Source organism: Pristis pectinata, chromosome 4 (genome assembly GCF_009764475.1).
Source record: "Pristis pectinata isolate sPriPec2 chromosome 4, sPriPec2.1.pri, whole genome shotgun sequence".
Classification (NCBI taxonomy): Eukaryota; Metazoa; Chordata; class Chondrichthyes; order Rhinopristiformes; family Pristidae; genus Pristis; species Pristis pectinata.
Window position 1 is genome coordinate 76,247,469 of NC_067408.1, and position 26,169 is coordinate 76,273,637.

Below are 26,169 nucleotides of genomic sequence, written 5' to 3' on the forward strand. Positions count from 1 at the left end.
TCTTGTTGTGAAAAACATTCAGTATCTTGGCTTCTACCAGATTTTGTGGTGGAGAATTCCATAGGTTCATCACCCTCTGAATAAAGAAACACTCAATCAATACAGTCCTGTTTCTTTCCCAAATATAGGATGGTGACTCCCAATTCTAAACCACCAACCCACCCCCACGCCCCCAGCTATGGGAAACATCCTCTCCCTGCATTTAGTCTGTTGTTACGGACTCAGTGAAAGTCTCTTTAAGATAGAGAGTGTGTATGTGTGTGTGGGGCGTGCTTACGTCAATAGAAGATAAAGGACGTAATGACGTTGTTGAAGAAGTCAGAAGGAGAAGGAGAGAGAGAGAAGGGAGAGAGACACCAGCCTGCTTGTTTTCTCTATCGATGGATGAGAAACAATAACTGTGTTTGCCATAGAAATCCATGTATGGAAGTTGGAAGTAATCCGGTGGAGTTCACTTTGTTGCTGACCTGTAGAAGGAAACAGGTATTTGTGTGTGGACGACCACAATTCGGATGCTTTTCGGGGTGAGTAAGTCACTACCAAGTAAACACTGAAGTGTCGTTTGGGTTCCATCATGGAACATTTGGATTTCGTATTTACTCTCCCTATGTTCTCTACACCTACGTCTTATCTTCTGACAACGGTGGTTGTTGAAGAAGCCCTTGCTCATGTTTCACCTTATGGCTTGCGGAACTGAACTTTAAGAACCATTCCGGAACTTGGAGTTTGGGACTTTGTCACACACACACACGACGAGTTTAGTTTTGGGGTTAACGTTCGAGGTTTAACATTTTTGAATTCTAACATACTAACATTTTTATTTTTATTTTACGTATTATCATAAGTAGTGATTAATAAAATAGTTTTTAACACTGAATCATGCTCAGTGTGTTTCTTTTGTTGCTGATTCGTGACACTGTCTAGCCCTGTTGAAATTTTGTAGGTTTCAATGAAATCCTCTCAGAATCATCTAAACTATAATGGATACAGACCTAGTTAACCCAACCTCCCCTTATTCGACAGTTCTGCCATCCAGTAATAGTCTGGTGAACTTTCGCTATTCTTTCTGGGGCAAGTCTATCCTCCTTCAGAAAGGAGACCAAAACAGCTCAATGCTCCTTATGTGGTCTTGCCAAGGCCCTGTATAATTGTAGTAAGACATCATTGCTGGTGTATTTAAACCCCCTTGGAGTGAGGGCCAAGGATCACATAATATCTTAAAAAGGCATCTGAGATGCTTTCCTTTATTAGCTGAGGCAAAGAACATGAGAACAGGGAGGTTAGAATCGTGTACAATGCTTATTAGGCCACAGCCTAAGTATTGTTTATAGGTTTGGCCATCATGGTAGAGGAAAGATGTGATTGCACTCGAAAGGAAGTATTGATGATTTAGGAGGATGCTATGAGGTCTGGAAAAATTTAGGCATGAGGAAATATTGGATAAACTCAAAGAAGATTGAGTTGTGAATTAATTTAGGTTTATAAAATTGAGGGGCCTAGATAGTGTAAATGAGAAGGACTTGTTTTTTTTTTTCCCCATATTTATTCTAATGATGTGGGCTTTGCAGGCTGAGCCAGCATTTAAGAACCCAACTTGAGTTGTCCTTGAAAGATCGTGGTGAGCTTCCTTTTTGAACTGCTCTTGTTAGCTGGAAGGCCAAAAAAAGCAGGGTGCATATAGATTAAAGATTAATTTTGGGAAGGATTTAGAAGTGATGAGGGGGAAAAAGCTTTCACCAAAAAATGATTGGGATCGGGAACCTGAAGGGAGGGACATTGAGTACAGAGGTAATCTTAGAGATAGAAACTCTCACCTTATTTAGAAGTTCCTAGATGTGTACTTGAAGAGCTACTATAGGACTACAGACCAAATGCTGGAAGGTGAGATTAAGCTGAGTAGCTCTTTTTTCTGACTTTTGGCCTTAATTATCTGTGTTGTAAATTTTTTATGGTTTTATTTTATGAAAAAAAGGAGAGAGATAAAGTAGAAGTTCCAATGTTGATAGTGAGAGAAGCCTATGCTGTTACAAGTAAGATTGTTCATTGGGCAGCTCATTGCACACCTTTTGTGGAAATGCCCACATGGAGTCTACATAGGCTTTTTCATAAAAGCATGTAGCTGTGGATGCTGGAAATACAGAAATACCTAAAATGTTTTACCCTCCACATATGCTGTAAGACCTGAGTATATCTATAATTTTCTGTTTTTCCATTGCTTCATGAAAATTGCTCTTAGAATCATAGAACAATATAGCACAATACAGGCCCTTTGGCCCACAATGTTGTGCTGACCTTTAAACCTTGCCTAAGACTATCTAATCCCCTTCCTCCCACATATCCCTCTATTTTAAATTTCTCCATATGCTTATTTAGCAATCCCTTGAATTTGACCAATGTACCTGCCTCCACCACCGCCCCAGGCAGCGTATTCCATGCCCCAATCACTCTCTGGGTAAAAAATCTTCCTCTGACATCTCCCTTGAACTTCCCACCCATTACTTTAAAGCCATGCCCTCTCGTATTGAGCATTGGTGCCCTGGGAAAGAGGTGCTGGCTGTCCACTTTATCAATTCCTCTTAATATTTTGTACACCTCTGTCATGTCTCCTCTCATCCTCCTCCTCTCCAAAGAGTAAAGCCCTAGCTCCCTTAGCTCTCCTCATAATGCAAACTCTCTAAATCAGGCAGCATCCTGATAAATCTCCTCTGCACCCTTTCTAATGCTTGTACATCCTTCCTATAATGAGGTGACCAGAACTGGACACAGTACTCTAAGTGTGGTCTAACCAGAGTTTTATAGAGCTGCATCATTACCTCACAGCTCTTAAACTCAATCCCAGGATTTATGAATGCTAACATCCCATAAGCTTTCTTAACTACCCTATTCACCTGTGAGGCAACTTTCAGGGATCCCTCTGCTCCTCCACACTACCCAGAATCCTGCTATTAACTTTTCACTCTTAATGAGTGCTCCTGAGCTAGATGCACAGGTCTCTGTATTAGTGCCTCCAGATGGATTTAAAATGGTAATCAGCAAAAGTTTTTATGCTGAGGGCCAAAACCATATATTGAAGTAATGTGTTAATATCAGCATCCTTTCCTTAAATGTTTATTTCCATAGTAGGAAGAAGGAAGGAATGTGGAATGAGCACAAATATTTAAATTTTTAAAAAAATTTTATTTACAGCGTGGTAACAGGCCCTTCCGGCCCAACGAGTCCGCACCGCCTATTTTAAACCCAAATTAACCTACCTGTACATCTTTGCAATGTGGGAGGAAACCCACGCAGACACAGGAGAACGTACAAACTCCTTACAGACAGTGACGGGAATCGAACCCCTATCGCCGGCGCTGTAAACGCGTGTTCGAAAGACACCGAAACCTAGTATGGAGCATACATAAGAACATTAGAAATAAGAGCAGGGGTAGGCCATCTGGTAATGAATTGTTTGCCTTCGTCTCAGAAGTGAAGAAAGTTATGTTACATCGTACAGAGGGCTTGTTTCATCTCATCTGCTTTCGGAACACCCATCAGAAAGACATATTGACCTTTAAATGGATATGGAACAGATTCACGAGAAAGATAATTGGAGTAATAATGATCATGCATTTCTGTGAATGCACAAAAACTAAGTGATGATCTAACCGAGACCCAAGAGACTGCCGATGCTGGAATCTGGAGCAAAAGACAAACTTGGAGTAACTTAGCGGGTCAAGCAGCATCTATGGAGGCAAAGGGATAGTTGACGTTTCGGGTCGAGACTCTACATCATTCTCAACCCTAAACGGCGATTATTCCTTTGCCCCCGCAGCTGAAGCTTGACCCGCTAAGTTCCCCTAGCAGTTTGCTTTTTGCTGATGATCCAACCGATGTTTAGTCATGGAGCACATGGAAAAACTACTCCCTCTCGTGGAATCCACAAGGAATCATGGCCTTGAAACGAAAGTTGAGTCAGTAAAAGGAGTTGTCAAAAACCATATTTTCATGAAAGGCAGTGAAAATCCGAATATTCTCTCCCAAAAAGTGATTGAGAAAAATAAACAAAGTTCCAAACTCGGATTAGTAAATTTTTATTGTGGAAGAAAATTGGAACAAAAGAAGAAACGTGGAGTTTAGAGTCAAATCAACAATGCTGTAATTGAATGCCAATTATATTAATGAATTCAGTGACAGGAATGAACGTACTGTAGCCAAATTGCTGATGATACAAAGGTAGGTGGCAAAGCAATTTGTTAGGAGAATATAGAGTTGCAAAGATATGGAAAAAGATTATGTGAACGGGCAACAAGTTGGCATACGTATAAAGCATAATGTAGGGAAATGCGAGGTTGTCCACTTAGGTTGGATGAATGGAAAAACAGTATTGTTTATTGGAGAAAACTACAGAATGCTATTGTATAGAGGAATATGGGAGTCTTTGTACAGGAAACAGTTAAAGTTAACATGCAGATGGGGCAAGTAATTTGGGAGGCAAATAGAATGCTGGCATTGCTTACAACGGGAATACAGTCTAGCTCCAAATTTAGTTACAAAATTTGCTGGCAAAGTTTTCCTGCCAATCTAGTTACTTTTAAAATCACATCTTTGCAGATTTCTGCTGAGGCGAATGCTGGTGGCTCCCACATAACTGTTGGGGGGGGGGGGGGGTGGTGGTGGTTACATTCCTAGAAAATAGTCCATATCGCGATTTTCTGTTATGCGAAACTGCATCATCTGCACGTGCGTCAAAGATGCATGTTGGAAAAAATGTTTGTTTCTTTACTTTTATTTCCACATAAATTCCGTAAGAGAGAATTTTATTCTGTATCTCAAATATCTGGGTAGTAATTTGTGAATTCTGTAAGGGCGAATTCCGTAACCCCGAACGGGCGAAACGCAGGAGTCGCCAACAACTTGCTTTTGCAATGCCTCCCATTGTCATTGGGAAACATGTTACAAAGGTTAACTGTCAATTGAAATCAAATGAAGTCGGGCGAGTTAGCACGACTTCTAAGTTAGAAAGCAAGGTGGTCCTCGGAGTGCAGGCTTTTGAGGAAGGGACTTTGTTATAATGGAGCTGCAACAGAGAAAATCTGCATCATGGCACCGCAGATAAGCCAGATCAGTGATTAGTGTTGACTGTGGGCTACGTTTTAAGCAAAAATATAGCATTTAAATACATTATAACAATTTCGTTGAATTAATTCACTAAAAATGAGAAGTTTGATTCATATTTATTAATCTAACAAAATAATGCGAGGACAAGAGATGTTGCAATATGTGGAAGCTTGTGTCCATTTTTGTCCAAAGTAATTATGCAGTAAATGTCTATATCTCAAGGAAGTTCAGCTCCGTACTGAGGAGCTGGAGTCGAGATGCAGACATTGCAAGACATTAGAGAGGGAGAACAAAATAATGTTATATTGCTAAAAAAGAAAAACCTCAACATACTGCATGTAAATACGCAAAATGGATGAATTAGGCACAAATGGATAAGATGCGATTGTGGACATGAACCTGCAGGGTGACCAAGGCTGGGAGCCAAATATCCAAGGATTTTGGACAGTATGTAGAACAGCCAGGTGTGGAATAGGCTATCCTAGACTTGATATTGTGCAACAAAAAACGGTCAGTTAATAATCTTGCTGAACGGCATTTATTGGAGAAGAGCGACGTAACATGATGGGGAGTGAAGTAGTTCAATACGAAACCTTTCACACACACAGTAGTTGGTATGTGGAATGACCTGCCAGAGGAGGCGGTGGAGGCAGGAACAGTAACAACATTTAAGAAACATCTGGACAGGTACTAAAAGGAGCAGGGCATTTAGGGATATGGAATTAATGCAGGCAAGTGAGATTAGTGGAGATAGGCATGATGGTCGGCATAGACATGGTGGGCTGAAGGCCCCGTTTCTAATGCTGTACAACTCTTACTCTAAACCAGAGTCCTACACCTAAACAAAGCAAACTGGGGAAGAATTGGTTGTGATAGATTGGGAAGCTGCAGTAAAAGACGGCTAACATTAAAGGAATGGATGCAGGAACTACACGAATTATTCCTGCCTGGCATGAAAACACAAAACGAAAACTAACCCAACCGTGGGTAAGAAAAGAAAGTTAATATTTCGTAATATTTCTCATTAAAGATTGATTACCTTCCAGTTTTGCAGCAACGTTGTATACTTTATTTCTGTGCTTTTAAAAGGATTGTCAAGAGACAACTATGTTAATATTACCAAGAATCACTGTTGCTCCCAGAGCGCTCTCAAGAATCTTTATCCTGAATTGCTCTTCCTTTTGGGTTGATGGATTTGAAATCCGTTTTCAAAATGCGCATGCGCAAGGAGCGTGCCGCGGGGCGCCTGCGCAGTCCCTTCGCCCTCGGTCCGACCGTTGTGTCAGGAGGGAAATTATGGAAGTCACGAAGGCGGTTTGCGTGTTGAAGGGTCCCGGCGGCATCTCTGGAACAATTAATCTGAAAGCAGGGGTGAGAGGGAAAAAAAACAGTTTCGGACCTGCGGCGACAGCAGTTCTTGGTCCTCGGGACTGCGGCGGGAAATCGACTTTTAAACGAAGCCCGTGCGCTGGCGCCGTGACTCCGTTGCGCTCCGTTTGGTGTCCGCACTGGGCCGCCCGATCCGTGTTCACCGTGCGGTCCGGCGAGTGCCGGGCGGGATGGCGCGGTGGAGGGGGGCTCGACGTCCCTCCCCTGCGGGGAGGGTGTAACGGCTGCGCGGCGCCCGAAGCCGCCTCGCGCCCCTGGGAAGCAACGGTCGGCGGGCGGCCGGCGGGCGGCCCCGCTGTGTCCGCAGAGGCTCCTGGCGGTGCCCGGCCGGGCTGGTGACCAGGCCGTCTCCACACATTTCAAAAGTTGCCTGAGGTGACACCTCTTTCCTAACGAGTTCACCTACTTCTACACCATCGCGCAAATTTTCTCGGGTGCTTTACAGTCACGGGGGACTTTAAAAGAAACGTTTTCTGGGGGGGGGGGCGGACACGGCAGAAAGGTAACCAAATGGGAGGATGTTGCAAGTGAGGTCGGGAGAGTTCAGGGACGGTAGGTTTGTATTGGAGGGAGGGGCAAGGCTGGCAGGATTAACAAACAATCTATGGGAGGAACTCAGTGGGTCCAGCAGCATCTGTGAGGGGGTGGGGGCGAGGAATTATCGCCTTCCTGTGTCTCCGTCAGAATTAGAGAACCCTTGTGGATGAAGGATATTGAGGCGCTGGTCAGGAAAAAGGAAGCGTATCTCAGGTATAGGCACCTGAGATCAAATGAGTCCTTTAAGGGGTATAAGGATGTAGGAGTACAGGCGACCCCCACATTTGGGGGTGGTGGGGTTGTGTTCCTAGAAAGTAGCTGTATTGTAATTTTCCGTAATGTGAAACCACATTATCTCGCATGTGTCAAGAAATGCAAGTTGAAAAACTTTAATTTATTTTTCCCCCCCACATAGATTCCATGATAATGAATTTTATTCTGTATTTCAAATTTTTGGGTAGTTAATTGTTAATTCTGCAAGGGTGAATTTCTGTAACCCGAAAGCCATAATGTGGGGGTTGCCTGTACGCTTAAGGAAATTGGGAGGGAAGAAAAGGGCTTATGAGGTATCCTTGGCAGATAAAGGGGAATCTTAAAATTTCTATAAATATATCGAGTAAAAGGGTAACTAGGGAGACAATGTGGTCATCTAAGTGGAGCCATGGAAGGTGGGTGAGGTCTTAAATACTTATCTGTATTTACTGTGGAGAATGCCATGGAAGCTAGGGAGTTCAGGGAAGGAAACAGTGATCTTGTTAAACAAGACAAGACATCTTTATTAGTCACATGCGTTGAAACACACAGTGAAATGCATCTTTTGTGTAGTGTGTACTGGGGGCAGCCCACAAGTGTCGCCACGCTTCCGGCACCAACATAGCATGCCCACAACTTCCTAACCCGTATGTCTTTGGAATGTGGGAGGACATTACAAAAGAGGAGGTCTTGAGGTGCATAAAGGTGGATAAATCCCTCTTATAACACCAAGTGTATCTTAGGACATTGTGGGAAGCAAGGGAAGAAATTGCTGGGGCTAAGGAATATACAAATAAATATTTGTATATTCCTTAGCCACAGGTGAGGTTCTAGAAGACTGGAGGGTGGCTAATGATGGGCCTTTATTTAGGATGGGCTGCAAGGACAAGCCAGGGAATGACAGGCTGGTAAGCTCACTGATTGGATACAAAATTGGCTTGGTGGAAGGATGGTAGTGGAGGTTGATTTTCAGATTGGAGGTCTGTGACCAGTGATGTGCTGCAGGGATAGGTGCTGGGTTCCCTGTTGTTTGATATCTATGTTAATGATTAGGATGAGAATATAGGTAGGGTGGTTAGTAAGTTGTGGATGACACCAAAATAGGTCATATAGTGGATATTGAAAAAGGTTGTCTTACTGTTATAACACAATCTAGATCAACTGGGGAAGCGGGCAAAGGAATAGCAGATGGAATTTAACTTGGACAAGTGTGAAGTGATGCATTTTGGGAAGTTAAGCCAGGGCAGAACTTAAACGGTGAATGGCAGGGCCCTGGAGAGCGTTGTAGAACTATAGAACAATATAGCACAATACAGGCCCTTCGGCCCACCATGTTGTGCTGGCCTTCAAACCACTCCTAAGACTATTTAACCCCTTCCTCCCATATATCCTTTTCTCAACTTCCTCCATATGCTTATCTAACAATCTCTTGAACTTGCCCAACGTATCAGCCTCCACCACCACCCCAGGCAGCGCATTCCATGAACCAACCAGTCTCTGGGTGAAAAACCTCCCTCTGACGTCTCCCTTGAACTTCCCACCCATTACCTTAAAGCTATGCCCTCTTGTATTGAGCATTGGTGCCCTAGGAAAGAGGTGCTAGCTGTCCACTCAATAGATAATTCCTCTTAATATTTTGTATACCTCTATCATGTCTCCCCTCATCCTCCTCCTCTCCAGTGAGTAAAGCCCTAGCTCCTTTAGTCTTTCCTCATAATCCATACTCTCTAATCCAGGCAGCATCCCAGTAAATCTCCTCTGCACCCTTTCCAACGCCTCCACATCCTTCCTATAATGAGGTGACCAGAACTGGACACAGTACTCTGTGTGGTCTAACCAGAGTTTTGTAAAGCTGCATCATTACTTCGCGGCTCTTAAACTCGATCCCACGACTTATAAAAGCTAACATCCCATAAACTTTCTTAACTACCCTATCCACCTGTGAGGCAACTTTCAGTGATCTGTGGATATGAACCCCCAGATCCCTCTGCTCCTCTACACTGCCTAGAATCCTGCCATTTACCTTGTACTCTGCCTTGGAGTTTGTCCTTCCAAAGTGTACCACCTCACACTTCTCAGGATTGAACTCCATCTGCCACTTGTCAGCCCAGCTCTGCATTCTATCAATATCCCTCTGTACACTTCGACAGCCCTCCACACTATCCACAGCACCACCAATCTTGGTGTCATCTGAAAGCTTGCTAACCCACCCTTCCACCCCCTGAAATGGGGTACAAGTACATAGTTCCCTGGAAGTGGCAACACAAATAGACAGGATGGTAAAGAAGGCATATGGCATGGTTGTCTTCATTAGATTGTGTGCAGTTTTGGTTGCTGTACTCTAGGAAGTATGTGATTAAGCTAGGAAGGGTGCAGAAAGGGTTCACAATGATGTTGCCAGGGTTTGAGATACAAGGAGAGTTTTTTTTTGTGAAGAAGCAGCCAAGAAGGTAAACGAGGACAGGGCAGCAGATGTAGTCTATATGGACTTCAGTAAGGCCCTTGATAAGGGTTCTGCATGGTAGGCTGCTATGGAAAGTTAGATCGCATGGGATCTAGGGAGAGCTAGCCAATTGAGTACTCAGTTGTCTTGATGGTAGGAAGCAGGATGATGGTGGAAGGTTGTTTTTTGGACTGGAGGCTTGTGACTAGCTTGGTGCTAGGCCCATTAATATTTGTCATCTATATCAATGATTTGGATCAGAATGTACAAGGGCTGGTTAGTAAGTTTGCAGATGATACTAAAATAGGTGGTGTTTTTGTTGACAGTAAAGATAGTTATCAGGATTTACAGAGGGATCTTGATCACCTGGGTAAGTGGGCCGAGGAATGGCAAATGGAGCTTAATTCAGATAAGTATGAAGTTTTGCGTTTTGGGAAGACAGATTAGGATAAGACTTTCACAGTGAACGGAGGACCCCCTGGGGATTGTTGTCGAACAGAGGGACCTAGGACTACAAATATGTGGTTCCCTGAAAGTGGCATTGCAGGTAGACACTGGTGAAGAAGGCTTTTGGCACGCTGGCCTTCATCAGTCAGGGCATTGAGTCTAGAAGTTGGGATGTTATGTTGCAATTGTATAAGATGTTGGTGAGGCTGTATGTGGAATATTGTGTTCAGTTTTGGTCACCATGCTATAGGAAAGATGCCATTAAGCTGGAAAAAGTGCAGAGGAGATTGACGAGGATGTTGCCGGGACTCGAGGGACTGACTAATATGGAGAGGTTGAGCAGGTTGGAATATTTTCTATTGGAGCGTAGGAGAATGAGGGGTGATTTTATAGAGGTATATAAAATCGAGGACCATAGATAAGGTCAGCGCACACAGTCTTTTTCCCAGGGTTGGGGAATCGAGAACTAAAGAGCATTGGTTTAAGATGAGAGCGGAGAGATTTAATAAGAACCTGAGGGGCAACTTTTTCACCAAGAGAGTGGTCAGTATATGGAATGAGCAGCCAGAGGAAATGGTTGAGGCAGGTGCATGAGCAACTTTTAAAAGGTACTTGGACAAGTACATGGATAAGGAAGGTTTAGAGGGACGGGCCAAGCATGGGCAAATGGAACTAGTGTAGATGAGAATCTTGGTCGGCATGGACCAGTTGGGCCAAAGGTCCCTTTTGTGCTGTGTGACTTTGAGAGACTGGATAAGCTGGGGCTCTTTTCCCTGGAACAAAGGAGGCTGAGGGCTGACCTTATAGAATTATATAAAATCATGTGGGGCATCGATAAGGTGGATGGTCACTGTCTTTTTCCCAGGGTGAGGGAGTCTAAAACAGAGAGCATAGGTTTAAGATGAGAAGGGAATGATTTAAAGGGGACCTGAGGTACAAGGTTTTTCAGAGGGTGGTGGGCATATATAACGAGCTCCTGGAAATGATAGAGGTGGGTACAATTACAATGTTTTTTAAAAAAAAATTGGACAGGAACATGGATAGGAAAGGTTCAGAGGTATATGGGCTAAATAGAGTTATGGGACCAGCTCAGGAAGGCACCTTAGTCAGCATGGACGGGTTGGGCCAAAGGGTTGGTTTCTGTGCTATGTAATTCTTAGGCCTGATCGTTGGTGTCTGTCTGGTTTCTCAGGCACAACCAATCCAGTAAGGTTACAGGTGTGCAGGCTTCATCACGACTATTGTTCTTGACAAATGGAAGTTTGAAATTGCACAGACTGACCTGTATCCTTGCAAATACTGACTGGCTTGCAGTATATTTACAACGTTTTCATCTTTGTCTTGTAGCATTTGTCAATTTTCTGAGTTAAATCCTGGAACAGAAAAGATAAAATATGTAATATTTTGCAGGAAGGTGGCCATACAACCACTGTAACAGGGGAAATTTTCGGATTGACTCCTGGAAAACATGGACTACATGTCCACACTTTTGGAGATATTTCCAAAGGTATGAACAGTTCTTTGTCAGTTTTTAAGTCGAAATGCCCTGTTTTAATGTTTAATGGATGAAGGGGTGAAAGTTTTGGTCCAGAAATTGTTGGGGATGAAGTCTTAATTATGCAAACTATAAATTAACTTCTAAAATACCCAGCAATTTTTAGAATAAAAAGACAAATTTCAGCCCTCTGCAAATTATGACTCCTATTTTTCCCTCATTAGTCACCTCAGAATCCACAAAACTGGAGTCGTCTTTGATTCTGACGCAGAGAGTCTACAGCGAGAGATAGGTTAAGTTGGTGGGCAAGGGTCTGGCAGATGGAGTACAATGTTGATAAATGCAAGGTCATCCACTTTGGAAAGGAAAATAGAAGATTAGATTATTATTTAAATGGTGAAAGTTTGCAGCATGCTGTTGTGCAGAGGGACTTGGGAGTGCTTGTGCATGAATCAAAAAAGGTTGGTTTGCAGGTGCAACAGGTTATCAAGAAGGCAAATGGAACGTTGGCCTTCATTGCCAGAGGGATTGAATTTAAAAGTAGGTAGGTTATGCTGCAACTGTACATGGTACTAGTGAGGCTGCACCTGGAGTACTGCATGCAGTTCTGGTTTCCTTATTTGAGGAAAGATATATTGGCTTTGGAGGCGGTGCAGAGGAGGTTCACCAGGTTCATTCCAGAGATGAGAGGTTCAACCTATGAGGAGAGATTGAGTTGGCTGGGACTATACTCGCTGGAATTCAGAAGAATGAGAGGGGATGTCAGAGAAACATATAAAATTATGAAAAGGATAGATAGAGGCAGGAAGGTTGTTTCCACTGGTAGGTGAGACTAGAACTAGGGGACGTAGCCTCAATTGGGGGGAATAGATTTAGGACAGAGATGAGGAGAAACTGCTTTTCCCAGAGTAGTGAATCTGTGGAATCCTCTGTCCAGGGAAGCAGTAGAGGCTACCTCATTAAATATATTTCAGATACAGTTAGATTTTTGCATAGTAGGGGAATTAAGGGTTATGGGGGGGGGAGGGGGTGTGGTGGGGGGGGGTGGAAGGCAGGTAGGTGGATCTGAGTCCACGGCCAGGTCATCCATGATCTTATTGAATGGGAGAGCAGGCTTGATGGGCCAGATGGCCAACTCCTCCTATTTCTTATGTTCTTATGAGGGACTGCTTAAGAAGAAGGTGACTTTATCAAATTAAAGATTGTGGGCATAATGGGTGAAGTGGAAAATGGGATTCCTCAGTGAGGTGGCATAGACATAAGGGCCAAAATGGCCTCCCTTGATGTCATTTTGAAATCTGGCACTGCATTCAGCATTTGTTATCTACCTTTTATTTCCTTTGGGATGGTCTAAGTGAGCAAATGCTTTGATCTGTTTGAGCCTGAAGATAACCCCATAGTGCATTTGGTTAAGGAGCTCCAGCAGTTAGTCTTGGGATGAATGAATGTTTTTTTTATTCAGGCTAGAATTGCTAATGACTTTAAGAGAACTTGTAGGTTGTGGCTTGCCTTGCATTGCTGCAATATTTGATGAAAGTTTACCACTGTCAATTTATGTGTGACAGATCTGTGGGACAGCCCTCCTAGTTGGGTTTGCCCCCTGGTGAAGACACGTTTTTCCCCCTATGTTCGCACAATGTTCTGATTTCTTAGGATTCCATGGAATTAGACTTGCCAAATCTTCATCTCATGAGAATTATTGGGACCACCTTGGATCAGAAAATCAATTGTCTGCAAGAGTAGGTTGGAGCTGGGTTTTCTGCAGCAAGTAACTTGCTTTTTGACTCCCAAAAGTTTTATTATTACGTACAGGCCAAGTAATGTGATGGAATACTCATCACTTACATAGATGAATGCAATGGCAACAACTTTCAAGAAATTTGTCATCATTTAGGACATAGCAATCCATTGATGAGCATCCTAACCACCTTCTTAGACATATGTTTCATCCACTACTGATGTACCTTTGCTGCCATGTATACTATTTGCTAGATATACAACAGCACCTTGTGAAAGATTCTTCAGTAGCATTTCCTAAAAGCAGGACCTCTACAGCTTGAAAGAAGGGCAGTGACTATTTGAGAACATTTTCCTAACTTGGAAAAATATTTGCAATTTCTTCATTATTATTGATGAAAAATCCTGGAATTCCTTGATAGCACATTGGGAGTTTTGTAAAGGTAGCTTACAATCAGCTTCTTGAGGGCAGTTAGGTAGAACATTAAATGTTGCTTTTGGCAGCAACACTAAGATCCCATGGAAGTATTAAACAAAACTTTCTATGCCTCCTGTATCTCTGATCTACCTCATTGTCGAATATATTAAGCAGATGACCAAATCTCCTAATGCGGCTTTCTTTATTGCTCTTGCCTTCTGGGATACTTAACAATGTTAAAGGAATTTTTAAAAAAATGCAAGTAAATTTGCTAAGTATATTAATATTGTGCTATGTGAGATATGATTGTTTTTGTTTCAGTCCAATGTGACCTAAACGATTGCCCTTAAAGGAACAACTGGGAACTGCTGATGTGATAGGAACAGATGCTAAACAGAAACGGAAATGTTGGAAGAACTCAGCCAGTCAAATAGCATCTGTGGAAAGAGATATCAGTAAACATTTCAGGTTAGCGACCCTTCCTCGGTTCTAGCTGGCTGAGTTCTTTCAGCATTTCTGTTTTTGTTTCAGATTCCAGCATCAACCTTTTTATGTTTTCCAGGAATAATGCTTCTGGCTCTGCAGTAATGTGGCTTGCGCTTGGCACTCCTTCATTTTGTTTCATCCACCACCAAGACTTTTTGTGGATCTTAATTTGGTCCCCCATCATCATACAAGTTGACCTATTCACCCTTCTCAGTTAATCTCACGCACTGCTCTTCCCCTACTCACCAGTCTCTGTCTTGCAGGCTATCAGCCTGGATCTCAATCTCAAATCTTGCCAATCCTCTGAGTCTTTCTTTTCTAGCTCGACTTCAGTCTCTCCTATTGTATGAGCTGGTTCCATTTCCTGTCACTCTGAATGAGTTCTCTATTCTGAAAAAGGTGTGGAAGTTTGCTGGTGGTGGCATCATGGAACATTGTAGTATGCTGCAGTTTGGAATTTAAATCGCTGTTCACCTGGAATGTCTAATGTAATTGCTGGTTGATTTGTGTCTCATTCTAGTGGGCCAAATTAAAAGGACCAGGGCAGAAATTTCCAGAAGCAAATTAAAATCAAAAAACTGGAGCTGCTGGAAATCTGAACTAAAAACACAAAATGCTGAAAACAGTCAGGCAGTGGAATCAGTTAATGTTTTAAAATCAAACATCCTTCATCAGAACTGGTGAACTGAAGGGTTTTTGAACCAAAATGTTAACTGTTTCTTTTTCTACAGATGCTGCATGACCTGTTGAGTGTTCCCAGCATTTTCATTTTAATTACTGGAAACACTTAAGTTAGAATAACTTTCTCTTTTTCAAAAAAAAAATTATTTTTTTTCTCCCTTTTGATCACTCCCTCTCAATCTTCTCTTTTGCTGCACTCTCACCCTGTCCCAAGTGTTTCTCTGTTTTTTGTCCATTGCTCTTGCTGTATTCAATCATTTCATCAGGGAGATAAGCAAGAACACATACTCAATGGGTCAACACATACAAAATGCTGGAGGAACTCAGGGGATCTTGCAGCATCTATGGAGGGAAATAGAGTTGACGTTTCAGGTGGGTCTCGACTCGAAATGTCGACTGTTTATTTCCATCCATAGATGCTGCATGACTTGCTGAGTTCCTCCAACATTTTGTGTGTATTGCTCCAGATTCCAGCATCTGCAAAATCTGTCCCCCCATACTCAATGGGTGTCTGATGCAACATTTCACTTGTGCTATGGTCAAATAAACATTGTACAGCACAAATACAGTGCAATATCAGTGGTGAATTTGTAAGTGCAATTTGCTGATGAACCTGCAACTATGGTAAATCTTGGTCCAGTATATATCATCTTCCTTTAAAATCGTGGCAATTTGGAAGGAGTGCTTGCCCTGTTTTATGTATTCATGGAATCTGTAAGAAAAAGGAATCTGTAAGAAAGCATGTCTCCTGTCCCACCAGGGGCCCTAACACCCTTGACTATTGCTAGACAACCATCATAGATGCCTTCTGAGCCACCCCTCACCCTCACTTTGGTAAATCAGACCACCAGGCTGTGCTCCTTCTCCCTGCATACAAACAAAAACAGTAGAATCCAGTGCAGAAAGTTGTGCAGTGCTGGTCTAACGAAATAGATGAGCTTCTACACGACTGCTTTGAGTCAGTGGACTGGTCCACGTTCAAAGACTCAGCTGCCAGCCTTGATGAGTACATATCCACCATCACTTTATCAGCTAATGTGTTGAGGAAAATATGGGTGTTCCCAAACGGGAAACCATGGACGAACTGGAGATCCACTCCCTACTAAAGTTGAGGACTGCTGCATTCCAATCAAGTGACCATGACCTTTACAAGAAATCAAGATACAACCTCTGTAAAGCTATCAGAGATGCCAAGAGACAATACTAGTTCAAAATAGAGTCCCAGACCAGTCGTCAGTTGTGGCAGGGCTTGCATGCAAAAACGGGCTACAAAACAAAGTCAAGCGGCATAGTCAACAACTTTGCATCCCTTCCTGATGAGCTTAACGCATTCTATGTGTGTTTTGAACGGAAGGGGATTGGTTTGTCACCACCCATCCTGACAGCCTCCAATGCAACTGAACCCGTGGGAGGATATTGAGGACGTAAGATGAGTCTTCTGGAGAGTGAACACGAGGAAAGCATCTGGCCCGGATGGTGTCCTTGGCTGTGTCCTCAGATATTGTGCTGATCAGCTGGTGGGGGTATTTGCAGACATATTTAACCTCTCCCTGCTTCAATCTGAGGTTCCTACCTGTTTTAAGAAGACCACTATCATCCCGGTACTTAAGAAAAACAAGTTAACGTGCCTTAATGACTACCGACTGGTGGCTCTGGCATCCACCATCATGAAGTGCTTTAAGAAGCTGGTCATGGCATGCATTAACTCCAACCTCCCGGAAAAACCTCGACCCACTGCAATTCGCCTACCACCGAAACAGGTCTACCGTGGATGCTGTCTCCCTGGCTCTATGCTCGTCTCTGGAACATCTGGACAGTAAAGACATCTACGTTGTTTACTGACTACAGCTCCGCTTTCAATACTATAATTCCAAGCAAACTCATCAACAAACTCTGAGACCTGAGACTCAACACCTCTGTCTGCACCTGGATCCTTGCCTTTCTGACCAACAGACCGCAATCAGTGAGGATAGGTAGCAACACCTTCAGTACGATTATTCTCAACGCTGGTGTCCCACAGGCTGCGTCCTCAGCCCTCTACTCTACTCCCTATTACTCATGACTGCGTGGCCAGATTCTGCTCTAATGCCATCTACAGGTTTGCGGATGATATCACCGTAGTGGGCCATATCTCAAATAACGATGAGTCAGTACAGGATAGGGAGCTTAGTGACATGTGTCATGACAACAGCCTTTCCGTCAATGTCAGCAAAACAAAAGAGCTGGTCATTGACTTCAGGAAAGGGGATGGTGTACATCTACCTGTCTACATCAACGCTGCTGAGGTTGAGGGCTTCGAGTTCCTTGAGGCGAACATCACCAATAGCCTGTCCTGGTCCAACCACGTAGATGCCACAGCCATGAAATCTCACCAGTGTCTCTACTTCCTTAGGAGGCTAAAGAAATTTGGCATGTCCCCTTTGACACTCACCAACTTTTATCGATGCACTATAGAAAGCATCCTATCTGGATGCATCTTGGCTTTGTATGGCAACTGCTTTGCTCAGGACCACAAGAGACTGTGGAGAGTTATGGACTCGGCCCAGCAGATCATGGAAACCAGCCTACCCTCCATGGACTCTGTCTATACCTCTCGCTGCCTTGGTGAAGCAGCCAGCATAATTAAAGACCCCACCAACCTGGGTCATTCTCTCTCCTCCCCTTTCCCATCAGGCAGAAGATGCAGGAGCCTGAGGGCACATGCCACCAGGCTCAAGGACAGCTTCAATCCCACTGTTATAAGACTATTGAATGGTTCCCTTCTATGATGAGATGGACTCCTGATCTAACAATCTACCTTATGACCTTGCACCTTATTGTCTACCTGCACTGCACTTCTGTAGCTGTTTTTACTCTGTGCTTCCTCAATGCACTGTGCAATGAATGGATCTGTATGAACCGTATGCAAGACGTTTTTCACTGTACCTCAGTACAAATGACAATAATAAACCAATACCAATTTGCAACTGTAAACAAAATAAACATGGTTAAATAATGTAAAATTGGTGCAATTAACATGCTTCAGGACAAGAATGCATACATGTTTAAACCCTGAATTTATTGGATAATGAGTAAAATCTTTAGCTTGCTTGCTTCATGGCTCTCCTTTCTATTCAACAGTATCAGTTCAACTCTTTAGTCACTGTTACTTGTAAACAGTCATCAACCTTATGCATGTCTTCATTATTGTCTCCTTTCTTTCACTTGCTGTAAAAACAAAATAACCTTCAATATGACAAAAGTGCAAATGCTCAGCAGTCAAGTGCTCGACACAATGCTGGTTATCCATAAATGTCACGGCTAATTACCTTGCATCTAATAAATAAGTTTTCTGGTTTTGCATGAGCAGACCTTTTGCATGCATTTTCAACCATTTTTGATTTAAGCTTTCACGTATTCATTTATACAAGGAGAACCTTACCAAATGCTCTTCAATGGTTTCAGATTATTTCAGTTTGTTTCATGATACCTATTATATTACATTAGTGTCATTTACGAATAGCTTTAGACATAAGAACAGGAGTAGACTAGCCTCCTTTCAACTCTTCTATCAGATCACATCTCATCTGTATCATAACTTCTTTGATCAACATCTGCTCTTTTTCCTATGATATCTCTATCCTATGATATGATAAATAAAAATCTGTCTCCCATATTAAATTTTATTCAAATCAACATCCACTATGTTTTGGGAAGAGAAAAATCTTTACTTCTGTGGCCTCTTTGAGGGACACTTGTTCCTCATTCCATTCCTACATAGACTGGCAGTGTTCAGATTGTGCCAGTGGGTTCTAGATTTTGTCCACAATTGAATTGGTTTTCTTTCTATTATCAAATTTGTTTGAAGATCCTTTTTATATCACTCCCATCGTTCTCGATTCAAGGGAATTCATATCGTTCATGCAACTGTCTGTCAACATTTAATCCTGCTCTAACTCTGGTTGACCTATGATGTATTCCTGCCTGAAGTTTGCTGATCAGAACGGATTGTATTATTCCTGATGAGGTCTGAAACTTTCAATCCTAAATTGATGTATAGGTTTGTTGTTGTGGTGACTATTTTGGGAACAAGCAAGTGGTCTTTGTTATAAAATACTGAGTGACGTTTTAGAGAGCAAAGTAAGTAAATTGGCACCTTTCTTGGCAAGTAGAATGACCTGCTCTGTTTAAGATTCCACAAGCATGTAAAATTTTTGTGGTGTTTGTATCAAGTTTGTATTGTAAACGTATGACAGATATGCAATTGTATATTAAAATTTATTTTTGCCATTCATCCTGAAACTTTCACAGAATTGTTGTCAGTTGTTTTGCTGATTTTAAAGCTAAAGGCATAATTTGCTTTACCAATTCTTGCCAAACATATTTGCTTTGGTAGTGAGTGACATATGCAATTGCAAAATCATCTTAAACTGTATTATGAATCGACCACACCAGTTTTTAAACAAAATCTCAACCAATGTGGACATTTTAGTTCAGGGTGAATTTCTAGTTGGACTTCTTATTTAGAAATTAAATGTGAACTCAAACATCAGTGAAGAAGGCAAATGGGAGAAAATAGAATAAAGTATTAGTGTGTTTTAAAGCTCTTCAATGGTGTTTGGGACTGTGAAGAATGGGTTTAAAGTGTGTATAAATTTCACAACTCTTTAAGTAGCATTACTAACTTAAATGTGGGCTTCTATTAACAGTCAACAGTGATCCAGATACGGCAGGAATATGTCTGAATTTCACTGCACATCTATTGACAGTCCCCTGTGCAGCTGTCTGCCATTTTGGAGAATGCAGTAATACCAAAGCTGCAGACAGCTGTTTAAAATATTTTTCCACAACCATACTCTGTTATTAGGCTCTCCACAGGAGCTAACTCCACAAAAGGTAGGGAATCCACTCCAACAACCTTGGCTGAGTAGACCTGGTGTAAGAATAGCTGTAATGAACTAAGGTAAGTTTTAATATTTTTAGATTATTTAAATGCCTTATTTTTTAAAATGTTTGTTTTACTGGATTGAGAGTTCTTTTTGAATGTTTTTGAACTTGAGGCATATTCTTAATTTTTGACATTTGAAAGGTGTTGTTCAGCCAGATATCTTTCCAGCTGATTTTGTGAGCCCTTCTGTATTGCGATTTCTCCCATAAGCAAAGAGAAGGAAGCCCTTATAGGCTACAGTAGAGTTGGGATTGTATTGCTGGAAGAATCTAGAAGCCTAAATTAATAATCCAGAAAAAAGAGAATTTGCATTCCACACTGGCTCATTGAAAATTTGATCAACTGCCTTTTGGAGAATGAATTACTTTGGCTGGAGGACGTAATGAAAGAATCTGTGGAAGACTGGGCTGCAGGTCTTTTACTTTATTCTTATTGATTGCTCCTTTTGTATGTATCACTTTAGTTTGGTTAATATCACTCAGTTGTTTCTGAGCCTTGTTCAATACTCTCTCCACTACTTAATAAAAAGGACATTGTGGTAGAATTGATTACTTGTAATATGTGAGCATTGCTGCTATGGTTCATCCCTAATTGCCTTTGAGCATTGAATGTAAATTCTTGCCTTAAACTGCTGCAACCTACAATGGAGAGTTCCAGGACTAAGACCCATCAACTATTATATTTCAGTCACAGTAGTATGTGACTTGAGAGGTAGCTGCAGGTGGTGGTGTTCTTGTTTGCCTGTAGCCCTTGTTTTCGTTGGTGATGGATGTCATGAGTTTGAGATGCAATGTAGCCTTGGTGAACAGCTGTAATCATAGACTTGGACAGCATAGAAATGGGCCCTTTTGCCCATCATCCCTACATTAATCCCACTTGCCTGCATTAATTCCATATTCCTCTATGCCTTACTCAAATACCTGTTCAGATGCCTCTTAAATGTTTTTACTGATCCTGCCTCCTCCATTTCCAATGGCAGCTCACTCTGGATACCAACTACTCTTTATGTGGAAAATTTATCCCTCACTTCCTTTTAACCTTCCTCTCACCTTGAATCTATGCCCTCTCATTTTAGACACCCCTACCGTGGGAACCAGACACCAGCTATTTACCCTATCCATGCCTCTCATAATTTTGTATACCTTGATCATGTTATCTGCAGCCACCTTTGCTCCAGGGAAAACAGACCCAGCCTATCCAATCTCTTTATAACTCAAGGCCTCCAATTCAGGCAACATGAATCTTTTCTGCACCCTCCAGCTTAATCACAACTTTCATGCAGTGTGGTGATCAGAACTGCATACAGTTCTCCACATGCTACCAATTCAATATTTTGTACAAATGTAACATGATGTCCCAACTCTTGTACTCAATGCCTCTGGGTCAAGCATGCCAAAGAGCATCTTCACCACCCTGTTTATTTGTGTTGCCACTTTCAGGGAACTGTATACTGATACCCTTGGGTCTCTGTTCAACAATACTCCTCAGGGCCCTGCCATTCACTGTGTATAGCCTGCCTGGTTTAACTTCCCAAAGTGCATCACTTTGCACTTGTGTGTGTGATAAATTCCATCTGCCATTTCTTTGCCCACTTTTCCCAGTTGATCAATATCCTGTTGAAACCTTAAACAACCTTCACTGTCCACTATACTACTAATCTTACTAATCATTCCATCTGCATTCTCGTACAAATAATTTATATGGCAAACAGCAGAGGATCCAGCGCTGATCTCTGCAGCACACCACTGGTTACAGGCCTCCAATCTGAAAAGCAACCCTGCACTTCCACCCTCTCCCTCCTATCAAGTCATCAGTCTTGAGGGACCTTGTAAAGGCCTTGCTGAAGTCCATGTAGCCAACATCGACTGCCTTGTCCTCTTCAGTCCTCTGGGTCATTTCTTGAAATAAATTTGTCAAATTTGGGAGAGATGATTTCCCACGCATAGAGTAATGCTGACTATCCCCAATCAGTCTTTGCCTTTCCAAATACAAATAAATCCATATCCTCAGAATCCCTTTCAATAACTTTCCCACTGCTGGTATATATTTTGAAAATATGCAGTGCAGCCACAGTGTGCATTTGATGGAGCAGTGAATTTTAAGGTGGTGTTTGGGGTATCAATCAATCACATTGGCTGCTTTGTCCTCAATCAAGTCTCTTGAGTGCTGTTGGATCTGCAGTAATACGGACAATTGGGGAGTATTCCATCATGTTATTGACTTGTGCTTTGTATTGTTCTTTGTAAATAATCTTACATCCACCTGAGAGAGCAGGCAATTCCTCAATTTGAAAATCTGCACCAACTATACCATAGTACTGGACAGGCTCTCTCAGTCAATTGCAGCTGTAGCACTATATAGCTTGATTTTTTTTACAGGAAAAATTAGGTAGTTACCTGAATAACTGTCAGTGTTTCCCCACATGATTCAAGCAACTTCAAGTTTCTGTGAAAACATGGAGGTCTTGAATTTGCTTTTGGCATTTCTGAGAATTTTGCACATGTGCTGTAATGGTGAGGGAGTGGTAAATTGCATCAATTTTCCACTGCTCGCATTGGAGAACCTACTTGAACATATTGCACAAAGTTAAGCTTTGTTCATGTCAGTGTAGAGAAGCAGCTCCAATGAGCTATGGTAAGAGTAGTTAATTTAGAATTTTCATTGTTTTTAAGAGTGTTGATATTTCTACATTTAAAATAGTAATAGTCTTTGTTAGTCTTTCAAAGTTTGTTTGCAGCTATTATGTGGGTGAGGTTTGTTCTAGCCCTCCTTTTTCACCTTCTCTTCCCCCAACTTCCTTCCTAACATGATACCATTTGTGTTGTGTAAGGTCCAGCAGGGCCTCACAATAACATGTATCTGGCTTCTCTCAGCAAGTTCCTGCCAAGGTAACTGTTGATTGCGATCTCTGGGCCATGCATAATTCTTTCATTGTGTGTAGATCATTTTGAAGTGTGATTCTCCACAGATAAGACAAAGCACAGGTCTCTTATTAACTTTTTAAATACTAGTAGATCTCAGCAAGTGGGTAAATTGAAACAGGGATAGGAATTTGAAGGTTCTTGTACCAAACCCTTGTTCACATGGAAGGAATACTTGTGCCTTTGTGATTTAGAGGCTGTGAATTTTCATTGAGGTTCTGTACTTTATGAAGCTCCTGAGTGGTGCTACTGGCAGATGTGACTAGGGCATACATAATCATACCTTCTCGATAATGGAATCTTGTGCAATTCTGTTATCTAAATGCATAGGGTAAGATCTAAATTAAGACTACGTAACATAATTAAATCACAAATCGAGCTGCAGTTCTTGGTGCCTTTTTGCATTCTGTTGCTACACTTTCTTGGAACAACTTTTTACCATTATAAATCCTGTGCCTGATTTTTGACTATATTAATCAATATCATAATGTACAAGTTATCCATTGGATTCACCCTTGAACTATGAACCAATTTTTCAAGCACCATTTTCCCCTTAGTAATTTATTTGCCATATCCAAAGATAAAGGTTTAAAATTACTTTTTTTTAAAAACCTACATGTTTCAAATGAGATTCAATTTATTCATTCTATTGTAAGATTGAAGCCATAGTTTAAGTTAAAGGCTGCTGTAATACGTAGATAGTTTTTGCATTTTGAGCCAAATATGGATAGGAAATCAGAATAAGTAAAATTTCATCTAATCTCCTTGAAATGCATTGCCATTCAGTCGATGATCTTAAGAATGGCCCAGAATTTCCTTGTGCTGTAAGTTGTCAATGCTCACAGATCTTCTTGGGACAGCTTCTGGAATGAAGCACACCCCAGTGTGGCTCGCTAAGTCTTGTATAGTTCTGGTCCTTTCAGCAAGAAATGGAAAGTTCCAGTCAGAGAAATTCCCTGATAGCTTTCTAAGCCATTCCCAAAGGCTGGCTGACTTTCAAACAATTTGAATATTTGAATGTCTCTGATATTGCAAAAATTAATCTCATTTTTAAAATATAAATTTCAATTTTTAAAAAATGAAGACACTTGGAAACAATTCACATTGTGAAACTCAGCTAATTCAAAACACCTAAATTACTCGGCCTTGTACTGTTGCAGTAATTCCTCAGCATTGAAATGGAGTCACTGAACCACGTGTTCAGCTGGCAGATTTACCATGGTAAATCCTGGGAAAATGCTGAATGTTGTCACTCTTTTGAACAATATGAAGCACTTATGGAAAATTGTTGGCAAGAACCTGTCAGGAAGTTAAAGATTTGCTTGTTTGTATGGGATGCCACTGCTCCCTGGCTGTTCCAGAATAAAATGATTCTTGGGAATATCATGACCAGTATTATTCTGACTAAGCAGTTTGTTCTCAAAGAAGATGTATACCTTACATCTTTACTGAGGTAAATTGTGTTTTTTAGATTAACTAAGATTAACAGCGTTTTTAAAAAAAAGACCAGATTACACACTATTTTGTTCACAATTTCATGTATTAAACAGGCAATGGAGTTGGTTGAGCCTGGTCCCCCACTGATTTTTTTTTCCCTGCAACCTATTTTCAACTTCCCATCAACAATCCCCAGGTTCTTCTACTCACCGATACAAAAAGGGGAATTTACAGTGGTCAATTAACCTACGAACCCACACGTCTTTGTGACGTGGGAGCACTTGGAGGGAAATGCGTGCAGTCACGGGAAAATGTGTGAACCCTCCATGCATGGAATCAAGCCCCGATTGCTGGATATTTCTATCTGTGCTTCTCAAAACCTGGAATTTGTTTTGACTATATGTAGTGCAATCATAAAATCAATACATATAACTTTTAAAATGGAGAATGAAGAACAATTTTAACGTCATCTGGTCCAATTATTTTGTCCTCAAGTCCTCTTTTATGTGAACATCACATTTATGATTTTTAATTCACTTTTTAGATGTTAAACAGTGAACACTAAGTGTAAAGGGAGCATGGGAAACAAGGCCCTGTTAAGTTTCAATGGAGTGCGGGAAATAGAACCATACATGTTTTATGGGAATTAGGGCTCGAATGTGTCAGAGGGAGTGTGCAAATCGGTGTCTGGTGAGTCAGATGCTGAACCATCAGGATTTCCATGTGGATGGTAGATTATCAGAGTTTTACTGTATAGCTTTTACTGCGGCAATGCCAGCAGTGCTACGCAGCTGAAGTCCAAAAGCAGAATGTGATGTTGCTATAATTCTTCAGGCTTATGCTGGGAAATCTATTTGAAAAGCTTGTGTAAATTTTTTTCCTGATTCAGGAAGTGAAGAGCTGCTGGCGATGAAATGTTGATACTTACTTAGTTTTGTTTATTTGAACGTTATGGCACTAAGTGTGTTATTAAAAAAAATTGAATAAGTTCTTTTTAATTTGTTTTGGAATGCTTTTCAGTGTTGGTGTTTTGACAAGTGGTGGGAGTTGGCTGTCACATACTGTAGTTTTGTGAATGGGACCTCCGCCATCCCACTCTCATCAAGCTTCAGTTGCCGCCACCACCACATGATGAGCAACAGGACCCCACTGCTGAGTTTGGAGCCGTTATTTTACAGCAGTTTCCCACCAGGGATAGTGCAATGTCCTTTTGTAGGTTGAAAGCAAGGGTGAGTAGATTTTGACCCTGTGATAGGGACTCTGCAGTAGTGTAAACTTGGTTATTCATGAGATTGGCAGATGGTATTATATCTAACTTTTATTATTTCCATTCACCTGATCAGTCATCTCTACTTAAACATGAGCTTTGCTAGCAGTGCCCTGATGCACCAAGCAAATCATAAGGTAACAGCAAAGTGATTAACTCTGCTCTAATTGTGTATAACTCCGATTTCCCCTTCAGGCTCTGTGATCTTTTCATCTCCCAGTAAAAACCAGTAAGTCATTCTTAAATAATAGTGGACTTAGTTTCTGTGTTTCCAGGTTGGTCATGGCATCTCAAATAGCAGCAGGGATTAATCCGTGCCTATTGATTTCAATGGAAGCAATGTGCCAACAACCTGCCTGCTAGGAAAAAAATTAAATGACTACAGCATTCAGCTATTCTTTTCCCATCCTTGATTAGTTGGACACATAACAGGCTATACTTTGACTGGGCAGAATTAGTTAAAGATAACCTGAACTTCATCAAGGCCAAGTGTGTTCTGGCTGGAGGAGGTGCTAGCAGTCTTGCAGGAAGTGAATACAACCTGGAAATTGAAAAATGGCAAATTGTAGGAGAGTGTGACCTCCCTAACAAAGGTGCAAGATAGGAATAAGTCCTTCATTAGCAGGTACCTAGAA

General features: G+C 41.6%; 1 protein-coding gene across 1 annotated transcript in view; it reads left to right on the plus strand.

Moving 5' to 3' along the window:
- Nucleotides 1-6,012: 6,012 nt before the first annotated feature.
- The window catches only part of LOC127569657 (superoxide dismutase [Cu-Zn]-like), a 34,284-nt gene continuing 14,127 nt past the window's right edge, over nucleotides 6,013-26,169 (plus strand). The window contains exons 1-3 of the mRNA XM_052014457.1: nucleotides 6,013-6,084; nucleotides 6,187-6,468; nucleotides 11,576-11,672. Of these exons, the coding sequence (XP_051870417.1) occupies nucleotides 6,013-6,084; nucleotides 6,187-6,468; nucleotides 11,576-11,672 (451 nt within the window). The remainder of the gene's footprint in view (nucleotides 6,085-6,186; nucleotides 6,469-11,575; nucleotides 11,673-26,169) is intronic.